Below are 21,030 nucleotides of genomic sequence, written 5' to 3' on the forward strand. Positions count from 1 at the left end.
AACTCCTCTTTATCTGGGTTTGTACCCTAGGAATCTGTTAGATCATCGCTTCCATCTTTGCGAGCTTTTTTGCCATTGCTTGCTCTATGGGAGTTACGATTGACGAAAAAAGGCTTACACTAGTAGTTCCGAATGTGAAGGGACTCCCACTCGACACGATACGTATAGTCAAGCGGTTGGTTAGGGCTGCCCGATCAATTGTCCCTGTTGTTTGGAACTACGAGAACGTGGTCGATTGGTATTGTGGGAACGAAGTCGACTGGACAACTGGGTTGGATGACTTGAACAACAGAAATCCAATTGATCCGTCATTAGCTCCAACAACTAGGTTTTTTATGGAGCTTGCAAGTGTAGAGGTCAAGACACCATTTATTGTTGACTGGGAGAGTTGAGACTGGCTTGACGATCCCCATTGTTCAAACGAGTGCACCAAGTTGATCGGGATGCGAGGTCTAGCCTCTTGTTGATGATTTGGCGACTCGAGGGCAGAAAACTGTTGGACCTTCTCTTGCAAAGTCTAATTCTCTGCTCGGATAGCAGCATTTTCATCCTCTGGCGCTTTGAACTTGCTATCATTTTCTTGCAGCAACGTAGTGAGAGCCACAATCTGGGCCACAACGTCGTCAGAAGGAAGCTATGTGTTTCCCATCATGATGAAATTCGTCTCTAGGTTAGATAATTGCCAAGGGCCCATGGTGAGCGCCAAACTATAGATGGTTAAATCTACCGAAACTCCTTGCGGAATTGATCCTCTAAGGTAGAGGCCATTGACAATATCAAAGACCTACAGAGAGACACAAAAGATAAACGTGAAGACTTGAGGACATCGGTGTGGTGTCAGCCATAAGCATTCCTACGATCAAATCAAAAAGGTTATGACGGGAATGAGCATAAAGTATGCTAGGTTTTAAGTGTTTACCGTTCCCATAGAGCTAAGGCACAACTTATCGTCGCAGAGTGGTTAGAACTCGGCTCTACAATGGAAAACGACGGCTAAGGAGAAAATAGGTAGGGGAATAATGTGTATATCGAGTATCGATTGAATACTAGATTTTGGACGGATGGAAACAAATGAATTTCCTAGAGTACTGACCTTTGTTTATCTAGGGAGCCAAGGAAGGTTAAGTCCTTGTATAATTCAAAGTACTAGTCTTCATGGAAATAGGAATAGTAGCTCCCATGAATATAGGATTACTCAAAATCCATGTTTTAAAACCCGGACCGGCCCAGCCGGTTTAACCGGTTGGACCGAGACCCGGGGCCTTCTCCAGGTCGGGTCACTCTTTTTAACTGTTTCAAGTTTAAAATATAACAAACACAACCCTGATTAATACGCATCAATCCCTGAAGATTTCAAATCTAGCAAACACACCCTTTGACCAAATGCAAATCGGCAATGACCTCCCTTTTTCTGGCGACCTTCCACCTTCCCTTACTGTTGGAAACCACCTTCTGACTTTCTCCAACGCTATCACACTTCATCTCCAGCCGCAGCGTGATGTTTCGTCATCCACCTTCGCCGCGTCATTTTTCTTCCATTTCCCGACGTCGATCAGCCTTCTCTGGCATCAACAGGCTTCCTCAGCCACCGATCTACCTTCTCCCAAGCTCCCTTGCTGTCGTTCACGAAGATCCAGTCATCTCACCAAAGAAAACCATCGCAACCATTGACTCCCACCACCAATCTGTCATTTCCGGCGATGCCTCTACTTGCTAGCTACCGATTCACCCTCCCCATCATCCGATCTACCCTCCCTGGTGTGTCGCCGCTGTTCTCCCAATCGATCGCCGATTTGCATTTGGCCAGGGTTGTGTTTGCTATATTTCAAACCTATAGGGTCTGATGGTATTTATCAAGGGTATTTTTGTTAGATTTTAAACTTGTCAAACCATTGGTTCAACCGGCGGTCCAACCGGTTGGACAGGTTGAACCGTGACCCGACCATCATAGCGGGTTGCCCTCTGGTCCGGTTTTTAAAACACTGCTCAAAATAGGAAGAATCCGTGAAGGACTTTGGAACCCTAGGATATTGGAATTCTTGTAGGACTCAGGGTCCTTGGATTTTAGAATCTGTATGGGACTTGGAGGCCTTATGTGAGTTAGACTCTCATGAGATTCGAAATTCATGGAGAGTTAGAATTCGTGTGGGAAGCGAGGTCCTGAATAGTGAGCGTGACCTCTATTGAGAAGTTTGACTCGTAGTTGTGTCCAATTTGTAAAGAGACCCCGACTTGTAAAGTAGCCCATATCGCAAAATGGCATGTCTCGTAGAGTAACCAGCTTGCAGAGTTAGACTTCTAGAGTGAACTAGCATATTGATTGGACCAACTCGTGTAGTAGATCTTCTACATGATGTGATTTGATAAAAGACCAATCAGAGTTAGGTCATGACACGAAGCCGTGGTTATAATATATTGGAGTAATCGGAGTTGGGCCGAGGTATTGGGTCATATGTCGATAGTCTCCGAAGTGGAGGAAAATGTTATTGGGTTGTCAGGAGTGCAATACGGTTTTTTGCCCATACCACAACTATGACACAACATAATTACATTAGAAAGCAGGCACAACGCGATTATCAATTGATAATGATCAAAATTATATGATTAATGAAGAGGTAGAAAATGCTGTTGACGTTGAGGAAGAAAGTCACGATATTAACGGTTCTAAAATAAGAGAAATGGAAGTTTCATATTTAGACTATTTTAGATTAATGTTATATTATAGATTAATACTTTGATTAAATATAAAGAAAAAAAAGAATAGTACTTCAGTTAGTTATTTCAAATTACGTTGTGTTGAGCATAGAAAATAATGAACAGTGGGAGGCATGTCCGTACTCAATACTAGCAACAAGTAACTTTGTATTGTTTTAGACTAACAAACAATTTTATAGGGTGCTAAAATCTGTTTGAATAATGTTACATTTACAAAGAAATTTTACAAAAATCTCCATACAAAGTGATGTGACAAAAAATGAAAAAAATATTAAATTTAATGAATTTGACTTTTTGTTTCACTCTTCTATTCACTTTTTACTACCTCACTTTATATGCAATTCTTTATAAGATTTTTTTATAAATATAGTATTATGATATCTGATTGGTTGTATAAACTAGTGTTCATATAACATTTTGACGTAGAAATGTCGCTTTTCAAATCTATTATTGCGTTTGTATTGATTTCAAGGTTTTGTCAAAAGCATTCTCAAATTTAAAAATACAGAATTCAATTTTCAATTTTCACTCTGCCTTCAACTTAAAAGGTATTTGCAGACAACTGTTAATAAAAACAAAGCAACATACCAAACGTTTGTGCCCATGCCCAATCAACAAAACTAGCCAACTAGTACCATAAAACTTGGCTGATGTTATTCCAAAGGCTTATATTCAGGAATCACATAAAAGCAAGCATTTCACCGTTTCCTTTATTTTGTATCATTCCCCAACAAGGGATGAGGGGAAAAATGTGACTGCTATGAAAGCCTGCAGACACATCTGCAATGCTATAAGGTTTACATCACTGAACCGTGCATCTTGTTTTAATGACCACGTCTTCAGTATTTGTAAATACATATACAGCAAAGAAAATTTCGTATAAACTATTCTGAGCAAAACCCCGACTCCTTTATCTTCCAGAGTTAGTAAAGGCTGTTTTATAAACACTGTCAAGCATAAACATTTCAAACGAACTACCTCCCTTCTCCTGATCTCTTCTTTCAGCTGTGTATGTAAAACAAGTTTCTCCTACAAAACATCTGCAATATCCACACATGCTATATGATACTTAGAACCATAGCAGAGTCACTTCCATTATAAGGCGGTGACCAATTACCTGGCACAACCAGAGGGCAGGTAGTCACTTCTGTATCCATCAACGAGTTTGTGCCACTTAAAATCTGACCCAACTCCAGGATTCAAATAATATAACTGCCCAGGAAACTAAAGCAACTCTTCCACATGCTTCTTACCATTGTGGATATGAATTACCATATTTCTTCCAATTCTCCTGCCAGTATTGTTTATTGGCACTCCTCCGTGACGTGAAACCATATGCATCTGATGGTCTTCCATAAGGGCTACTTCGATGGCTTTCTTTTGGAGCTTTCCTTATTTCCTCTTCAAGATCATACTCTGATCGCTGTTAACAGTAGAACAATTCATCGAACTTAGTTGGATATTAAACAAACAATTAGTATTCAAGATACAAACTTTTTGAATAAGTGACTTAATTCTTCTTAGACAGTAAATTAATAAGTGATGTCAACTGTGACACATAATAGGCACATCATGCATCTAGTGATGTCATTCACTGAACAACCAAAATCTCAGAAAAGCAATTTTTTTTTTTTTTCAGTTGAAACAGTGATTGAATAGCTTAACTAAGATTTGAAGGATTTACTTGGTTCATTTCAACAAAATCTCCACTGTCATAATAACAATATATAGTGAGAAATTATAATGTCCTAGTTGTACAATATTTGTGTATTTGGTGTAGATAAGTCATTGTCACATGCATTTACAAACATGTTAAGACTCAAAAGAAAACCTTCTCAGCTACTTTCAAAGATTTGAAAAACTATTAACAAACAAGTAAAAGACAGATAATGAGGTGGAAGTTCATGCCATGCATCATTTGCTTTAGGGTATGCACAAAATTCATAATCATGAATATAATCACACAAAAAGCTCTCATGCCGGAATCGGGTTGATAGCAAACCTTAGTGGGATCTGAAAGAACTGCGTATGCCTCTCCAATCATTTTGAAGAGTCTATCAGCATCCTTGTGAACTTCATGGGCTATTTCCTTCCAGAGCCGTCCCTCTACTCCACTCTCAGTTCTCGCCAGAAACTGACCAGCCTAAAGTAAAACAGTGGAACTTCACAAATAAGTTAAAACAAGAATAGCAGTAACATCACAAATAAATTAAAACAGCAAAGTACACAGAAGTAGAACCTTGTCTGGGTGATGTCTAAGCGCTGCTTTTCGGTATGCCTTTTTGATATCAGATGCTGCATCAGATGCTTTAACTCCCCTGGCATCACAATTAGAGACAGTAAAAAACTCAAAACTTTGTTTGGTTCAGAAAAAAGTTATTAAATGAGCCATTCTTATGCATGGTTGAAACATAAATGTAAGTTCAAAATAAGTTTGAACTTATATTGCTTCGAAACAAACATTTTTAACCAAACAAGGTTTCTCACTCCAAGATCATGATTTCTGAAGCACTTTAGAACTGATTCAGCAAAAGTATAAGATGTAATGGCGCAGTAGGTTTGAAACTATTTAAGATAAGGTTATAAAACAAGAAAATGAAAATGAACACATGGCATCTTATATTGGTGTCTTCTTAGTTGTGTTATGTTCCCTCAGCTTGCAATCCTGAGAGAAACCTCTGCTGTTAAAAAGCCAAAGGGTGGAACTTTTACATATGATGAAAGATGGGGAACTAAAACACATAATAAAAGAAAGAAAAACCTATAGAAGCAGCATTTATATATACACATATATACATTTGTCGTGTGTGTGTGTATATATATAAACCTTAAGTCCAGTATTCTACACAGAAAGGTTCGAATTAGATTAACTTACAAGATTAGGTAGAGATCCAAGGGGACTCCTTTCTTAGCTTCCTCTTCCATTAAAGATATATGTCGATGAGCTTGCCTTATTTCTTTGCCGCCAGTGGACCTAGATGGCGAGCCAGACTGTTTAGCCTTTTCATTAGGCCTATTTTCAAGAATTGACACAAGTCTCTGGAGGTCAGTAGCTGCTTGTACATAGTCTCTGATCATCTCATGTAAGACAGCTCTTCTAGAAACAGCCTGTTAAAGAGTAGAGCAGTCAGGCACAAACACACNAACTCCAGGATTCAAATAATATAACTGCACAGGAAACTAAAGCAACTCTTCCACATGCTTCTTACCATTGTGGATATGAATTACCATATTTCTTCCAATTCTCCTGCCAGTATTGTTTATTGGCACTCCTCCGTGACGTGAAACCATATGCATCTGATGGTCTTCCATAAGGGCTACTTCGATGGCTTTCTTTTGGAGCTTTCCTTATTTCCTCTTCAAGATCATACTCTGATCGCTGTTAACAGTAGAACAATTCATCGAACTTAGTTGGATATTAAACAAACAATTAGTATTCAAGATACAAACTTTTTGAATAAGTGACTTAATTCTTCTTAGACAGTAAATTAATAAGTGATGTCAACTGTGACACATAATAGGCACATCATGCATCTAGTGATGTCATTCACTGAACAACCAAAATCTCAGAAAAGCAATTTTTTTTTTTTTTTTTTCAGTTGAAACAGTGATTGAATAGCTTAACTAAGATTTGAAGGATTTACTTGGTTCATTTCAACAAAATCTCCACTGTCATAATAACAATATATTGTGAGAAATTATAATGTCCTAGTTGTACAATATTTGTGTATTTGGTGTAGATAAGTCATTGTCACATGCATTTACAAACATGTTAAGACTCAAAAGAAAACCTTCTCAGCTACTTTCAAAGATTTGAAAAACTATTAACAAACAAGTAAAAGACAGATAATGAGGTGGAAGTTCATGCCATGCATCATTTGCTTTAGGGTATGCACAAAATTCATAATCATGAATATAATCACACAAAAAGCTCTCATGCCGGAATCGGGTTGATAGCAAACCTTAGTGGGATCTGAAAGAACTGCGTATGCCTCTCCAATCATTTTGAAGAGTCTATCAGCATCCTTGTGAACTTCATGGGCTATTTCCTTCCAGAGCCGTCCCTCTACTCCACTCTCAGTTCTCGCCAGAAACTGACCAGCCTAAAGTAAAACAGTGGAACTTCACAAATAAGTTAAAACAAGAATAGCAGTAACATCACAAATAAATTAAAACAGCAAAGTACACAGAAGTAGAACCTTGTCTGGGTGATGTCTAAGCGCTGCTTTTCGGTATGCCTTTTTGATATCAGATGCTGCATCAGATGCTTTAACTCCCCTGGCATCACAATTAGAGACAGTAAAAAACTCAAAACTTTGTTTGGTTCAGAAAAAAGTTATTAAATGAGCCATTCTTATGCATGGTTGAAACATAAATGTAAGTTCAAAATAAGTTTGAACTTATATTGCTTCGAAACAAACATTTTTAACCAAACAAGGTTTCTCACTCCAAGATCATGATTTCTGAAGCACTTTAGAACTGATTCAGCAAAAGTATAAGATGTAATGGCGCAGTAGGTTTGAAACTATTTAAGATAAGGTTATAAAACAAGAAAATAAAAATGAACACATGGCATCTTATATTGGTGTCTTCTTAGTTGTGTTATGTTCCCTCAGCTTGCAATCCTGAGAGAAACCTCTGCTGTTAAAAAGCCAAAGGGTGAAACTTTTACATATGATGAAAGATGGGGAACTCAAACACATAATAGAAGAAAGAAAAACCTATAGAAGCAGCATTTATATATACACATATATACATTTGTCGTGTGTGTGTGTATATATATAAACCTTAAGTCCAGTATTCTACACGGAAAGGTTCGAATTGGATTAACTTACAAGATTAGGTAGAGATCCAAGGGGACTCCTTTCTTAGCTTCCTCTTCCATTAAAGATATATGTCGATGAGCTTGCCTTATTTCTTTGCTGCCAGTGGACCTAGATGGCGAGCCAGACTGTTTACCCTTTTCATTAGACCTATTTTCAAGAATTGACACAAGTCTCTGGAGGTCAGTAGCTGCTTGTATATAGTCTCTGATCATCTCATGTAAGACAGCTCTTCTAGAAACAGCCTGTTAAAGAGTAGAGCAGTCAGGCACAAACACACGGATAGAAAACTACATAATTAAAAACCTAAGCAGCAAAGACAGTAAAACTTATTTTGAAAAGAAAATTGTATTTGATGAAGAAATTGACAGTTTCAATGTCTTGTCAAATTTTAAGAAAAAAAAAAAAAACTGATTTATTCATCTTTTTTTATCCAAAAAAATTTTTGAAAAATACTCAAAAATCAAGTGCATAAGGAAATCATGAGCCCGTAAAAAGAAGGGAAACAAATGCAAATACAAGCAACAGGTCAGACAACAGGCCAAACTTATATCCAGATAATTCCCAAATTTGAGATAAGTAATCACTCACCGCATCCATGACTAAGCTAAAAAAAATTCTTCAAATAATTTCTTATACCAGCAGGACACATGTATTACTCTAAAGGAAGGTACACTCAGTAAGATCTACCGATTCATCTAAAAAATAAAAGAAGAAAAAAGAAAAGGAAAGACCATATGAAAAGTTCACGTAGAAAAGAGATTTTAGGGATTTAAGGTTATTTTCCGATTTTCTCAAATTAATTTTTATTTTCTTGTCTCGATGTTGTAAGAGTAGACCTGCATATCAAGGTTACTTTACTTTCCTATTTGGTATCGATTTCACTTCTAGTTAATTGTTTTCCTATTCCAAGTTATGTCTTGACCGCTATAAATGGTAGGCCTAGGTAATTGTTGTTTTCAGACTCGACGAACGAATCATTGATAAAAAAAACAACTGTTTTACTCCTCAATGCCTGTCTCTATTTCCTTCCCTTTCTTCTATAATTTTTGCAATTTCTTTTTCTCCACTATCCTTCACAAGTCTCCCTTGTATATACACTTTTAGAACAAAAGATCAACTTTCAAAGCAAACCTTTGTATAATTTCCATCAAGGGCCATGGCCAGACTGCAATCTGCAATGGCATCAGCTATCTGGCCCAAAGCTTGGAGTGCTGCAGCACGGTTACAAAAACAGATAGCAGCAAAAGGACGAGATTCAATATTGCTGGATAAAGCAGTAGTATAATGCTCCACTGCTTCAGCATACCTTCCTGATCGAACAGCTTCATTACCAGCATTCTGAAATTTGCAAGAATAACAAAATGGATTAATAAGATAAACAAATTTTAAACAGATCATTAACCCAAAACACCCATATCTGAAAAAGTTATAAAAGAAAAAAAAATGATAAGAGATCAAAAACCAAATACAGCATTAAAAAAACACTAGATCCTCATGTAATTCTATGTAAGGTTTCTGATTTAAGATATGGAAGATGTTAAAAAAGGAAACAAAATTTTTTTGATTTACAGATCCCATGCCTTCTATTTTTATCAGGAAAAAAAAAAAAGAAACATCCAAATCCTTGTATGATGCCAATGAAATATCCATCAGATATTATATTATCCTCTTTTGCCGAATTTGCAACCTTAAATCCTTATCTAAACGCATTGTTACAGCCCAAATTGCCCCTATGCTCGCCAACCTTTTACCACCAACCTGAATTTCCAGTATTAGAACCTGGTTTTATTGTTGCTGTCCAGAGTATCCACAGCTATATCTTTAAATTCTTTCAGGCCCTACACCACTAGTTTGTCCAAAGACAAATGACTTTCCAGTAAATATTTCCAGAAGCCTACCCATAATGGCATCAACTAAGTAAACAGTGACTTCGTTTTCTAAATTGTAATACATTTAATCAATATACCACCAAAAACAATGGGGGCCACAAACCTATAATATCAGATGTGTAAAAGCGAAAAACAGGGGAAAAAGATTAGGCTACATAACTACAGGCAGCCAAGGATACCAGAAATAAAGCTAACACTTCTTTAAAAAAAAATTTTGAAGTTTTTATTTGTAATGATTAAGCATCAACAACACTTCTTAAAACCGACTAGATTGATAACCTTGTCCTGCAAATCCCCTAAGAAATTAATGATAAAAATGAGACAGTAAAACCAATCAAACAATTCAAAACAAGAAACATAAAAGTAAGTCTGAGCAAAATAGAAAGTTGACAATCACATCTTAAGGCATTCTGGATTCAATCTAGCTAAAAACCTTTGCCTTAAAAAGGATTGAATATCATAAATAACAAAGCACAATATGTTTCTGAAAGTGTAATTCAATCTAGCTAAAAACCTTTGCCTTAAAAAGGATTGAATATCATAAATAACAAAGCACAATATGTTTCTGAAAGTGTAGCTTCTGAGACACAAACACTCCAAGTTTTAAACTCATGGTCTTCCATTGAAAAGGATGGCTTAAATTCTTCATCGAGTTCAAAACAATAATACTCATAAAATCAGGTACAATAGTTCAATTAAATTAAAAATCAAAAATTAAAAAAAAAAAAATAGATGTGCTATGCATTAACTAATAGCTCCATGTTAAAGGATTGCCAAGGTACTTTGGCGACTATTATTCCAAAATCCAGGTAAAAGTATAACAGAGGAATGAATGTTGTACCTTACAGCGTAAAAGTTCACGAACGGTTGCAGCTAATGAAATTGATGATTCCAACATCTGACTTCCATGCCTACACAATTGAAACTAGGATCAGGAACCTCAAAGCCCTCTAAAGCAAGACATGTCCAAATTAAGGCATAGAAACGTAATAATTACTTATGCATAAAGAAAATTATTGATTACTTGTCCTTGAGAGATCCAACTTGCTCCAGCTTCTGAAGTAAATCAAGTGCTGCCTCAAGCTTGCCCAAGCAGAAGTAGGACTTAGATATCAAGCGCCACCTCCACAGCCTAGCAACTGAGTATCTAATGCTTCCAGAAGCATTCACATTTACTGAATCATTATCAGTTCCCACTGAAGCAAAATTCTTCTCAGCTACATCAAGAGTCTGCTCACACAGTTGAATTGCCTCTTGATATTTCCGCAACTGAAATATCCAACAATGTTATCTACCATGCTAAGATCAAAACTTAAGGTATATCAATCAAACACCTCACAAGAAAAGAAGTACATAGTCATCCAACAGACGATAAATTTAATGTCCAAATTAGCGGAGTTATATGTTGATGGGGAACAAACCAAGTATAGAGACTCTGCTTTCATTTCAAGCAACTTTTCTGAGCATGAACTAATGGACAAGGCCTCCAAAATTATTTCTAAAGCATCAGATGCTGCTTCTAAAGTTTTCTGCTCCAAAAATTTAGCAGAACGGTTTGTACACTCAGCCACTTTCTGAAAGGTGAACCGCACAATTAGTCACCAACACATAAAAATATCATTCTAAAGACCAACGAGGAAAGAGAGGCAACAAATGTAGGAACATAACAGCACATGATAATTCCATTCACAGAAAGGACACCTTAGTAATAACAACTTCAGCTCGCGAAAAACAACACAGATAGTATTCGAGCAAACATGATAGCACATCAAGTTATATATTAAATACATCGTTGCAGACTCACAATTGTGTACATAAAAACATAAATCCTTGGAAAAAAAAAAAAGGTTTGCATATGTGAATTTGAAATCTAAAAACATAACGAATTCCATAAATCTTGTTTAGCACACAAGCATTCACCAATCATAAACCATTATGCTGCAAAATTCATTCAGATTAAGAACATAGAAATAAATGATCACATGAGCTTAGTAGTACAATTTATATAAATTCCTTGAGAAGACCTTATTCTCAAAAGCCAATAAACAGACGCTTACCTGAGCTTTTTGTAGGCCTTCAGCAGCTTCAATAATAATTCTACGATCCAAACACACGTCAGGTCCTGATTCCAGGAGTTTGTTGTAATAATGCAGTGCATTTTCAACTTCCCCCAGCACAAGATGGCAACTGGAAAAAAGAAAAACATCCAAATTTAGAATAGCAATAATGCCATAGAATTGCAAGAAAAATTTAGTAGCACACAACATTGGCATGCAAAAGATTATTTATATAATGATTAAAAAAAAGAAGAAGAAGAAGAAGAAGAATTTTGTATTACCTGCACTGCAGAATTAAGCATGATAAAAACTACTTAAATATGTGCAAGTGTTTGTTCACACAAATTTGTTTTGGAATGAACAAAATTAATGACAAATCTTACAAGAGTTCCATTATATGCAATCTAACATAAAAAGGACAAATGCAACTCCATAAGATTGCTCTTCTTTACTTATGGAGAATGTTGCAACTTACGGTAAAGTAAAGAAGGCAAAGACTTTGTGGAAATACACAGTTCTTGCTCTTTTGAGGGTGATTTAGAGTGAAAGGAATAGCCGAATCTTTGAAGGGAGTAAAGGAGAAGAGGCTAATGTTTCATGGGAGAAAATCAGATTTTTAACTGCTCTTTGGGTGTCTATTACAAGAGATTTCCGAGATACCTCTTTTTTCTTCATTTTTCATAACTGGATAGGGGTTTTGAGTTGATGTGTTTTGTTTTTGTGGTTTTTGGGATACTGCAGTTTCTCTCTTTTTGTTTTTCATATACACAAGATTTTTCAGTTTTTTGTAAAGCTATAAATCTCGTACAGTGGACACTTGGTCCACCTTATACCAGTGCTTCCTATCAAAATAAAAAATAAAATAAAATAAAGAGGGCAAACGAAAGCCTTACTTTGCAGCTCTCTTGTAAACTTTGAGAAAGTTCGGATCTATATTGGCAGCTATCAAACAGTCCTCTATAGCTTCCCTCATCCTTCCAAGAGAGATCTTTGTTGCTGCACGATTGCTGTAGCAAAGCACAAGAGGCTTGATGCAGCATCCTGCAGTCTCATCTGGAGGGGCAGAATTAATGCCCTGTGTGTAAAATTCCTCAGCTTTAGACAGATTACCATTTTTATAAGCTTGATTACCCCTGATACGTATAGAAAATTGAAAACATGAAATAGTAATCAATATTATTGAAAGCAACATTATAATTAAAAAATGCACATTGCCATCAATAGAAAAGCAACCGATAGTTAACAAAATCGAATCACCATAAATGGTAAACCAAGAGACGCATTTTAAAATTAACTAAAAACTACTCATTTATTCTGATACCTCTGTCGCCACACCTCGCAGGCTTCCTGAAATGATGCCCTGGAGGAGACAAAACCCTGCCTGACCTGTTCAGCAAGTTCAGATATAGTCCCCACTTCACCTTTAGACGTATATCTATCTTCTTCTTGACCATGGACAGAGCTGACCTTGACATTAGAACTTGGAGAGATGATAAATGACCCATTAACAACTCTCTTCTTAGTTTTCTTCCGAAGCAGAAGTCTTCTAGAAGTTAAACCACCTTCTGCAGTGGATGAAGCAGAAAAGGTAAAATATTTCTGCTCTTCTACACCTGATGCAAAACAATACAGTACATTTTCAGGAATATTGGTGTTCAAGCCATCTGCATGTGCCACTGAAGGGCCAGTGGAACCACTGCTACAGTATACCTGCTCCTGATTGAAACTAGAGTAAGCAGTTTCAGATCCAAAATCAAACCCTTTCAGAGAACAATCACCATCATGAGAACTTTCAGGATGATGTCCATAACTCTCTTTATTTGGCTGTCTACAATTCTGATCACCTATATTAATATCAAATCTTTCTGCAGAAGCAAGGTTTCCATCTTTAAAATCAGTAGTAACACAGTGGTGAGAGGTGGAGGTTGCACAACTATTGTCTGTATGAAAGGACTCATTTGATCTCACCAGTGTTTCCCTTAAAGGCATATCACTCACTGTTGCTTCCACATAGGGGGAAAAATCCATAGGTGAGTAACATTCAGGGGAGGTTGGGTTTTCTTGTAAGTTGCCTTCCTTTTGCACGTGGACTTGTTTCAGCCCTTTCTTAAGGAAAGAAGGTTGCTTCAATTTTCCCCTAGTTTTCTTTGATCTTTTGTCTTTACCTGATTTACTCTTTGCACTGAATTCCAGTTTTCCACTTAGTTCAGGACATAGATTTGCTTTGAAACAATCCCCGTTGGGTGTTATGAACTCAGCAAAGGAAATCCCTAATCCTTGTGAACTGTTCTCGCCCTTCTTCTGAACTCCATCTAAAGAAGTAGCCCCAGGAACATAGTTGTTTGCTGATGAAGCTGTCTCACGTACAAAATCATATGCTGATGGAGCACTCTTTATATTACAGCTATTACCAAATACAGTATGATTACTGTCAACAGTCCCACATTTATCTTCCACCTTTGTCCCAACAGCAGCACCAATACCTGATATCTGCTCCTGAGTAGGATTTGAATCAACACTAAAAGAACTAGAAGGCTTTACACCACTAGTAAACACAAATTTACTATCACCATGAGCGCATGAATTCTTATTCGAATCATATTTCCTGTCAGCACCATCATCATTTTCACATTCATTGATGTTCAGTTTCTTCATCTCATCAGGCAGTTTAAATACTGGGTTTGTGCTTGAAGCACCAACCATATTGTTAATACTACTACTACTTTCTGATACAAACTTACTCTCATAACAGAGATTAAAATCCACATTATCATTTACAGTCCATTCAATACTGTTGTCATTACCAAAGCTTTTCTTATTGTCAGCACCAAATACAAAAGCACCCTTACCATTATCCTCCCTGCAACTAAAACTTTCGTTACATTTAAATCTAACCTCATTAGTTTCCACTTTCTCCGACTCTATTTCACTTTGTACTTTCATCTTGCCCTGATCATCAGAAACTGGTGTACCATTATTTTCACAACACTCACTCTCTTCTGAGTTCACATTCGACATAGAATTATGCCAACTAGAACCAAACACAAACCCGAGACAAGAATCACCCATATTCCTACAACATTCCCTCTTTTCTGAATTTGAACTTGATCCCATACCACTACCATTAACACCAAACACAAAATCCACATTCTCTGAATCAGGATTTTTATTTTTTGCACTCTCGCTTGACTCTCCTTTCTCCGACTTCAAATTCAGACAGAAATCACACCCATCATCATCAAACACAAGGCCCATTTTATCAAGCTTCTCGAGCTCACTTTCAGAGACCTTTCCCACATCACTCTTTTTAGCACCAAATACAAACCCCACATTATCATTATCAAAAGAAAACTTATTTGATACACTATTAGTATTCTCTAAAACCCCATTACTAGAAAACGATGAATTATAACTATTACCGTTTATTGAACCCGAATCTTCAACCTTTGATCGAAACGGATTAAAATCCGACGCCGTTTCGCTCGCTTCATTCCTAGACCTCCCCACCTGCTTCCTCACCTTCAGCAGCCTTGGCTTGTTCCGAACCGACCCGGTCCGCGACCTGGTTCCACAACCGACACCGACGCCAACACCAAAACCGAAAGCTGTTGAAGAAGACGAACTAGAGTTAGTGGCGTTAGGTAGATTCTGCAAATGATCGCCCCAAGAAGAACATGGATCAAAGTTAGGGTTACTATTAGGGTTTTGGACAAAGGAAGAGGGTTTGATGGTAAAGGGAGAATGGAATTCCACTGTTGCCGCAGCCGGCGACATACGGGCGAGATTGCGATGTATGGGGATTAGGGTTTATGGGTTTTCCTTCAGTTTTTTTTTTTTTTTTTTTTTTGTTTAAATTAATTTATAAGTATTAAATTGTGGTTTGTAGAAGTTTTTGGAATTGGTTGGAAGTAAAAGGAAGAAAATGCAGTGTCGATTGTAGAGTGAGTATCAGGAGCTGCGATTTTCAGAATTTAAATTTATTATTTAATTAATATCTGAGACTGAGCGGCTTCCTTCAAAGTTAAAACCCTTGCAGTTTAAATTCCACTGTGCTAAGCCCACGTGCACTTACCGATCCTCGCTTTTGGCCGTTAGGATTTTTGATATAACATATAAAAATAAACAATTTTCCAAAGCCTATAGTTGAGTTCAAACCAAGGTTTTAAAACCCGATCCGGAAGTGACCCGATCAGGTCACTGAGTCATCGGGTTGGCCGATCAAACTAGTTTAACTATCGAGTCGAATCATGATATCATCACACTGATATTAGCGTGATAATGTCATTCTGACATCAGCATAACATATAAAAAATAATAAAATAATAAGAATATGGTTCAACCGTTAGGTAAAATCAATTGGACCGATAGTTCGTAACAAAAAATCTGATCCAACCGCAGTTCAAACTGGGTTATTTAATATTCCTGATTTTTTAGCCAAACCGACTCGGCTCAATCACTGGTTCCCGATTTAACCGAGTTGGGTCGGGTTGTAAAACCATGGTTAAAACCATCCACATAATGGCCAAAATCCCTTTACCCCCAACCTTTCACTACTTAAACTATTTAACACATTTTCATACAAATTTCTCTACATTTCAATCCATAAAATCATTCAAAATTAGTTAAACATCTCCCATTTGAAACATGTAAACACTATATTCTAGTAAGATCGTCAATTTTATGTTTTGTGGAAAGTTTTTGGTTTAGTTGGGATGATTTTTGAGTAGATGTGAGGCTACATTTTAACGTTTTGTTAAATTTTAATATAATACTACACATACAATATTTTCATACAACATAATATGATAAAAGGTGATTGACTGATTTTAAATTAAAAAAAATACTTTTATTCAATAATCTTTTACCACATCATATTATATGAAAATGTTATATATGTAATATTACTTTAAATTTTATGTACGTATAATGTTCATTTGATGTTAATTTATCATGTATTAGTTTTGATGTTGTGAAAATTGTACAAACGAAGTGCATGTGATAAACTGAAGTGGGAAAACGAAGAGAAAAGTCAATTAATGTGAAACTTTCCAATCATTGCGAACTTTTTTCAATCAGTGCCAAAATTTCACACTAACTAACTTTTAGTTTTCTGTTAATGCGAAAATTTTAGACGAACTACAAAAATTTCGCATTAACTAGATTCATTACACGCGAACTAACTTCTTGTTTCCCAATTAGTGTGAAAATTTCACACTAATTTATTTCGGTTGATACCAACTTGCTTTTGGTATTGTTGGTGACCTTTAATTCCTTAATCTTAATTCTATCAATCATATAACTAATATATATATTATATATATATATAATCTATAGATTTTTTGTTACTAGAGGGTTCGGACCAGTTTACGTGCATCTCGACAGTCCCTAACCCTGAATAAGATAAGTCCTACAATCCGTGGCTAACAATATTAATAGTCATTCTTGTGATAAATTAAGACCACAGGAAAAACAAATCCCTTAGTCTCAAGCCTTTACCACTCGACTAACCATTATTGGTTAATGTATATTATACGTTACTCACAAAGAGCATTCAAAATGGAATAATTTAAAAAAGAATCTCCTTACCTTAACAAAATTAAAAGAGTAATATACATGTCTTAAGAGATATTTCAAAAAAAAAAAAAAAATCATTTAAAATGAAATAGACAGGTCGATGTTTCATTTACCCAATAATTGTTTCATTTCATATCTAATGGTGATGTTAAATTTATCAACACCATTACAAGTTTTTCCAGATAAAATTAAAATTATTTTTTACACATGGTGGTTAAAGATCCATCGTTATAATTAAAACAAACAAACAACCTAATCATCAAATTATTGTATGAGATTAACAACCCAAACTAGACCAAGTAAAGTTATAGGGATCGTTTAACTCATTTGACTCTTTATATATATATATATATATATATATATATATATGTGGTGTGTGTTGTGTGTGTGTGTGTGTGTGTGTGTGTGTGTTAATTTTAGTAATAAACTATTCAAAATAATAATAAACATGGTGGATATTCTTCCTATTTCTATTTTTATTCGATACGGAAAGTAAAGTAAATAAAACTTATCCTCTCAAATCCTAACATTATTACTTTTTTTCTTTTTTAAGATAAGGAAAATGAGTCCTTCGTACTATATTTAGGCATGGCAATGGGGTAGGGTGGGGGTCTCATTCACCTTACCCATCTTGCCCTCAAAATTACCGAACACACCCCCCCCCCCCCCCCCCCCCCCCCCCCCCCCAACCCCCCCCCACCACCCCCCCCCCCCCCCCCTCCCTTTACAGGGATGACAAGAATTCCACTTTCCTGCGTCAAAGGGGAATGTTGGAGGCCCGTCCCCATCCGGTTAATTTTATATAAACATAAATTAATTTGAGTATTGCCAAACACAATAGTTAATTCTCGTCCACATGACAAACACTTAAATTAATCGTTTAAACATAATTAATTATACATAAATATGGGTCAGGGTTTTGTTCTTGTTCAATTGTTTAGGATGAGGAAAATTGAGAAAATATGGGTTTATATAGATAGGATAATTATGTAATTAGGTAAAATATAGGAGTATTACTGAAAAGTATATATATATATATATATTTTAATTTTATATATTACATACGGGGCGGGGCGGGGCGGGGCGAGAGAAAGGCATCACCCACCCCCGCTCTATCCCCGAGGACGGGATTAAAACGCCCCCCACCCCGCCCCTATCCCTAAAAAAACCGGGCCTTCCCCGCCCCATATGGAGCAGGGCGGGACGGGTCCCCGAAATCCTGAGGAATATTGTCATGCCTACTATTATTTGCTTAATTGGGAATGTATTTTCTGTATTTGAATTTTTAATTGCATAACTATTGGTTTTCAAAATAATTTAATATATTTTGATGCTATAAGATTATTTGAACATTTATGCATTTGGACATTTTATATCTTTACTTATCTAGTTTATAATTACAATACAAAATTATTTATAAGAGTCCAATCATATTATTTTTTATTGTTTAACAAGAAAAAGAAAAAGATGGGGCAAGGTTTTAACAGGTGGAGTTTGGGTAACACATTAAAATACAATTTCTGTTGTGGTTTTCATACTTTATCCCAATCAACTATTGGGTTAGGTTCGGTTTAAACTTTAAAACTATTGGATTGGGTTCAGTTTTGAATCTAACACTACATGGATGTGGTACAACGTGAAACCGCTCCAATACGACCCATTGCCAAATATGGTCATTAAAATATATCAATATAGAGAATATTACCCTAAGAGCATTTGTAGTGGTGTTTTTATTTTAAAGAGTATTTTTCATATAAATAAAGAGTATCTTTATTAATTTCTAATATAAAAAATAAAATTTTTATTCAAATCCGATGGATTCTTTAAATTTAATGAAGATGTTTTTTATTTTCAAGAAAAATACTTAATGGGAGAGAGAATTAATAAATAAAATACATGGAAATTTATAGTTTATTAATTAAAACTATGATAGAGAGTGAAATTTGACTTTCTAGATGTGGAGAGTCAAAGTCACTCTTTAATTTATATTAAAATGATAAAGAGTTTGTTGGACTCTTATTTTTATGAATAAACTCTTTATAATAAAGAGTTTTTTTATTATATAGAAAGTCATTTGGAGATGCTCTAACCCCCCTAAGGTCCTCCATAAATAAATGAACTCCCTATGGTATCCAAAATAGCTCTCAACACTTTGTTATCTAACAACCACTAGCACTTTTTATGGTTAATTTTAACACTTGTATAGTAAATGGGTAAATGACTAATTAATAACAAAAATAATTGAGTGATAATTTATATAAAACCTTATATGGCAATTACTCCTAAAAGGGGGGTAAATAAGAGTTAACTAAAATTAACATGGAATTTAAAACTTCAAACCACCATAATGCTTAAAACAATAAGTTGCAATAAATACAAGCATTCAATGTGCAATAAATTAAATGATATTGAGCCCCCATGTGTTTTGATGTGTCAAAACTAACCAAAGAGTTGATTGGTTCTCTAACAAATATGCTAAGGTATGACAAGAAGTCTAACCAAAAACAAAATGCACTTTTCCTAGTTGGTACGACTATGCAAAACAAAGGAATGATCGTCCCTTGTTTCACAAAGTTGCCCAAATGCATGTTCCTCTCATCACAACATCATTCCATATGATCATGCATGCTTTTGCCCAAAATGGAGTCAAGTCGCTCACAATAGCACGACCAAGCAACATGCCTGTTCCATCTAAGTCAAAAGTCAAAGTATTCAGAATTCAAATATTTCACTCATTCGACAAATCTTGGAAGACAAGCCTTAAAGATCAAGTTGAAGTTCATGTATCTAAAGTGGAACGACCGTTCCTCATGATGGAATGACCGTTCACACTCAAAGATTGTTTTTGGCAGAACGTCATTGTTCCTGGAAGACATGCATGCTTCCAAAATTCTTATGGATTTGTAAGGAGCCAATGGACCAACCGTTCCCCGTGGTGGGATGACCTTTCTTGATGATGGTACAATTGTTTGCGATGATAAAATGACCATATACCAGAAACCCTAAAGCTGTACGAAATGACCGTTGATGTTCAGAACGATCGTTCGCGATGATGGAACGCTCGTTCCTCTATGTCTGTAGGCTTTTCAGCATTAACTACAACAATGACTCTTTGCTTCAAAGAGAAGAGATGAGTACTAAATAGGGCGTTTTATTGCTAAGAAAGATAGAGAGAATACCAAAGATACAAAAGTCATATAAAAAACATTCTCAGATAACCCCTTGAGCTAAAAATCCAAATCAAATCATCACTCTCTTATACTCATTTGAAATCATTTGAGAGCACTGTTCTTATTGTATCTTCAAGCCTAGTTTAAGAGGCAATCTTTTACATACTTTTATTCAATGTTTTAAAACCCGGCCCAGCCCAGCCGGTTGAACCGATTCAATCAGGACTCAGCTGGTGAGCCGAGCCGGGTCGGGTGAGTCTCAAAACCGGCATTTTTACTCTGTCCGTTAATGCCCGCGGTTGGACTGGTGCATTGTAGCACCTGTCGGTCCAACCGTCAATTTTAAAAAACAGGGTCACCATTTATAAAATATAAAATAATTAAATTTTTAATTATATAATATATATTAATGAACAGTAAACCCCAAATATCAACATTTCCCTCATTCCCCCCCCCCCCCAATTTTCACGGCATTTCCACCCTTTGCTTTGAAAGTCTGAAGCTGAACACTGAACTCTGAAAATTACCGTCGGAGTCTTCCCTTCACTGTCGAATCTCGTCGCTGCAGCCTTCACTGTCAACAGCTTACTTCGTCGTCAGCTGGAATATAACGAATCTCCTCCCATTTCGCGATCTTCTCTGGCCTCACACACTCTTCATCACTGTCGATCTACGCTGTACATCCATCGTTGTCATTCTTCTCAGAGCTGCACAGTGCATAGTCGATCTTGATCTCGGAGCTGCACACACTCTTCTTCACATTGCTTAAATCTCAAGACTCAGCTCTTCATAGTTGCCC

General features: G+C 36.2%; 1 protein-coding gene across 2 annotated transcripts; it reads right to left on the reverse strand.

The window, feature by feature from the left end:
* Positions 1 to 3,261: 3,261 nt before the first annotated feature.
* On the reverse strand, positions 3,262 to 15,387 carry LOC116141196. Of its 2 annotated transcripts, none has more exons than XM_031426723.1 (11): positions 12,809 to 15,385; positions 12,381 to 12,620; positions 11,488 to 11,617; positions 10,852 to 11,004; positions 10,455 to 10,699; positions 10,272 to 10,341; positions 8,673 to 8,879; positions 5,591 to 5,823; positions 4,955 to 5,033; positions 4,718 to 4,858; positions 3,262 to 4,138 (listed from the first exon to the last, which is right to left on the reverse strand). In XM_031426723.1, exons 1-11 carry the CDS (start codon positions 15,259 to 15,261, stop codon positions 3,965 to 3,967), a joined length of 4,125 nt encoding a protein of 1,374 aa, XP_031282583.1. In that variant the 5' UTR covers positions 15,262 to 15,385; the 3' UTR covers positions 3,262 to 3,964. The 2 variants fall into 2 exon arrangements, with proteins under 2 accessions (XP_031282583.1, XP_031282582.1); XM_031426722.1 differs by lacking the exons at positions 3,262 to 4,138; positions 4,718 to 4,858; positions 4,955 to 5,033; positions 5,591 to 5,823 and adding exons at positions 5,895 to 6,094; positions 6,678 to 6,818; positions 6,915 to 6,993; positions 7,551 to 7,783 and having other exon boundaries at positions 12,809 to 15,387.
* Positions 15,388 to 21,030: the final 5,643 nt, after the last annotated feature.

The sequence above is a fragment of the Pistacia vera genome, unplaced genomic scaffold (genome assembly GCF_008641045.1).
Source record: "Pistacia vera cultivar Batoury unplaced genomic scaffold, PisVer_v2 Contig395, whole genome shotgun sequence".
In the NCBI taxonomy this organism is placed as follows: Eukaryota; Viridiplantae; Streptophyta; class Magnoliopsida; order Sapindales; family Anacardiaceae; genus Pistacia; species Pistacia vera.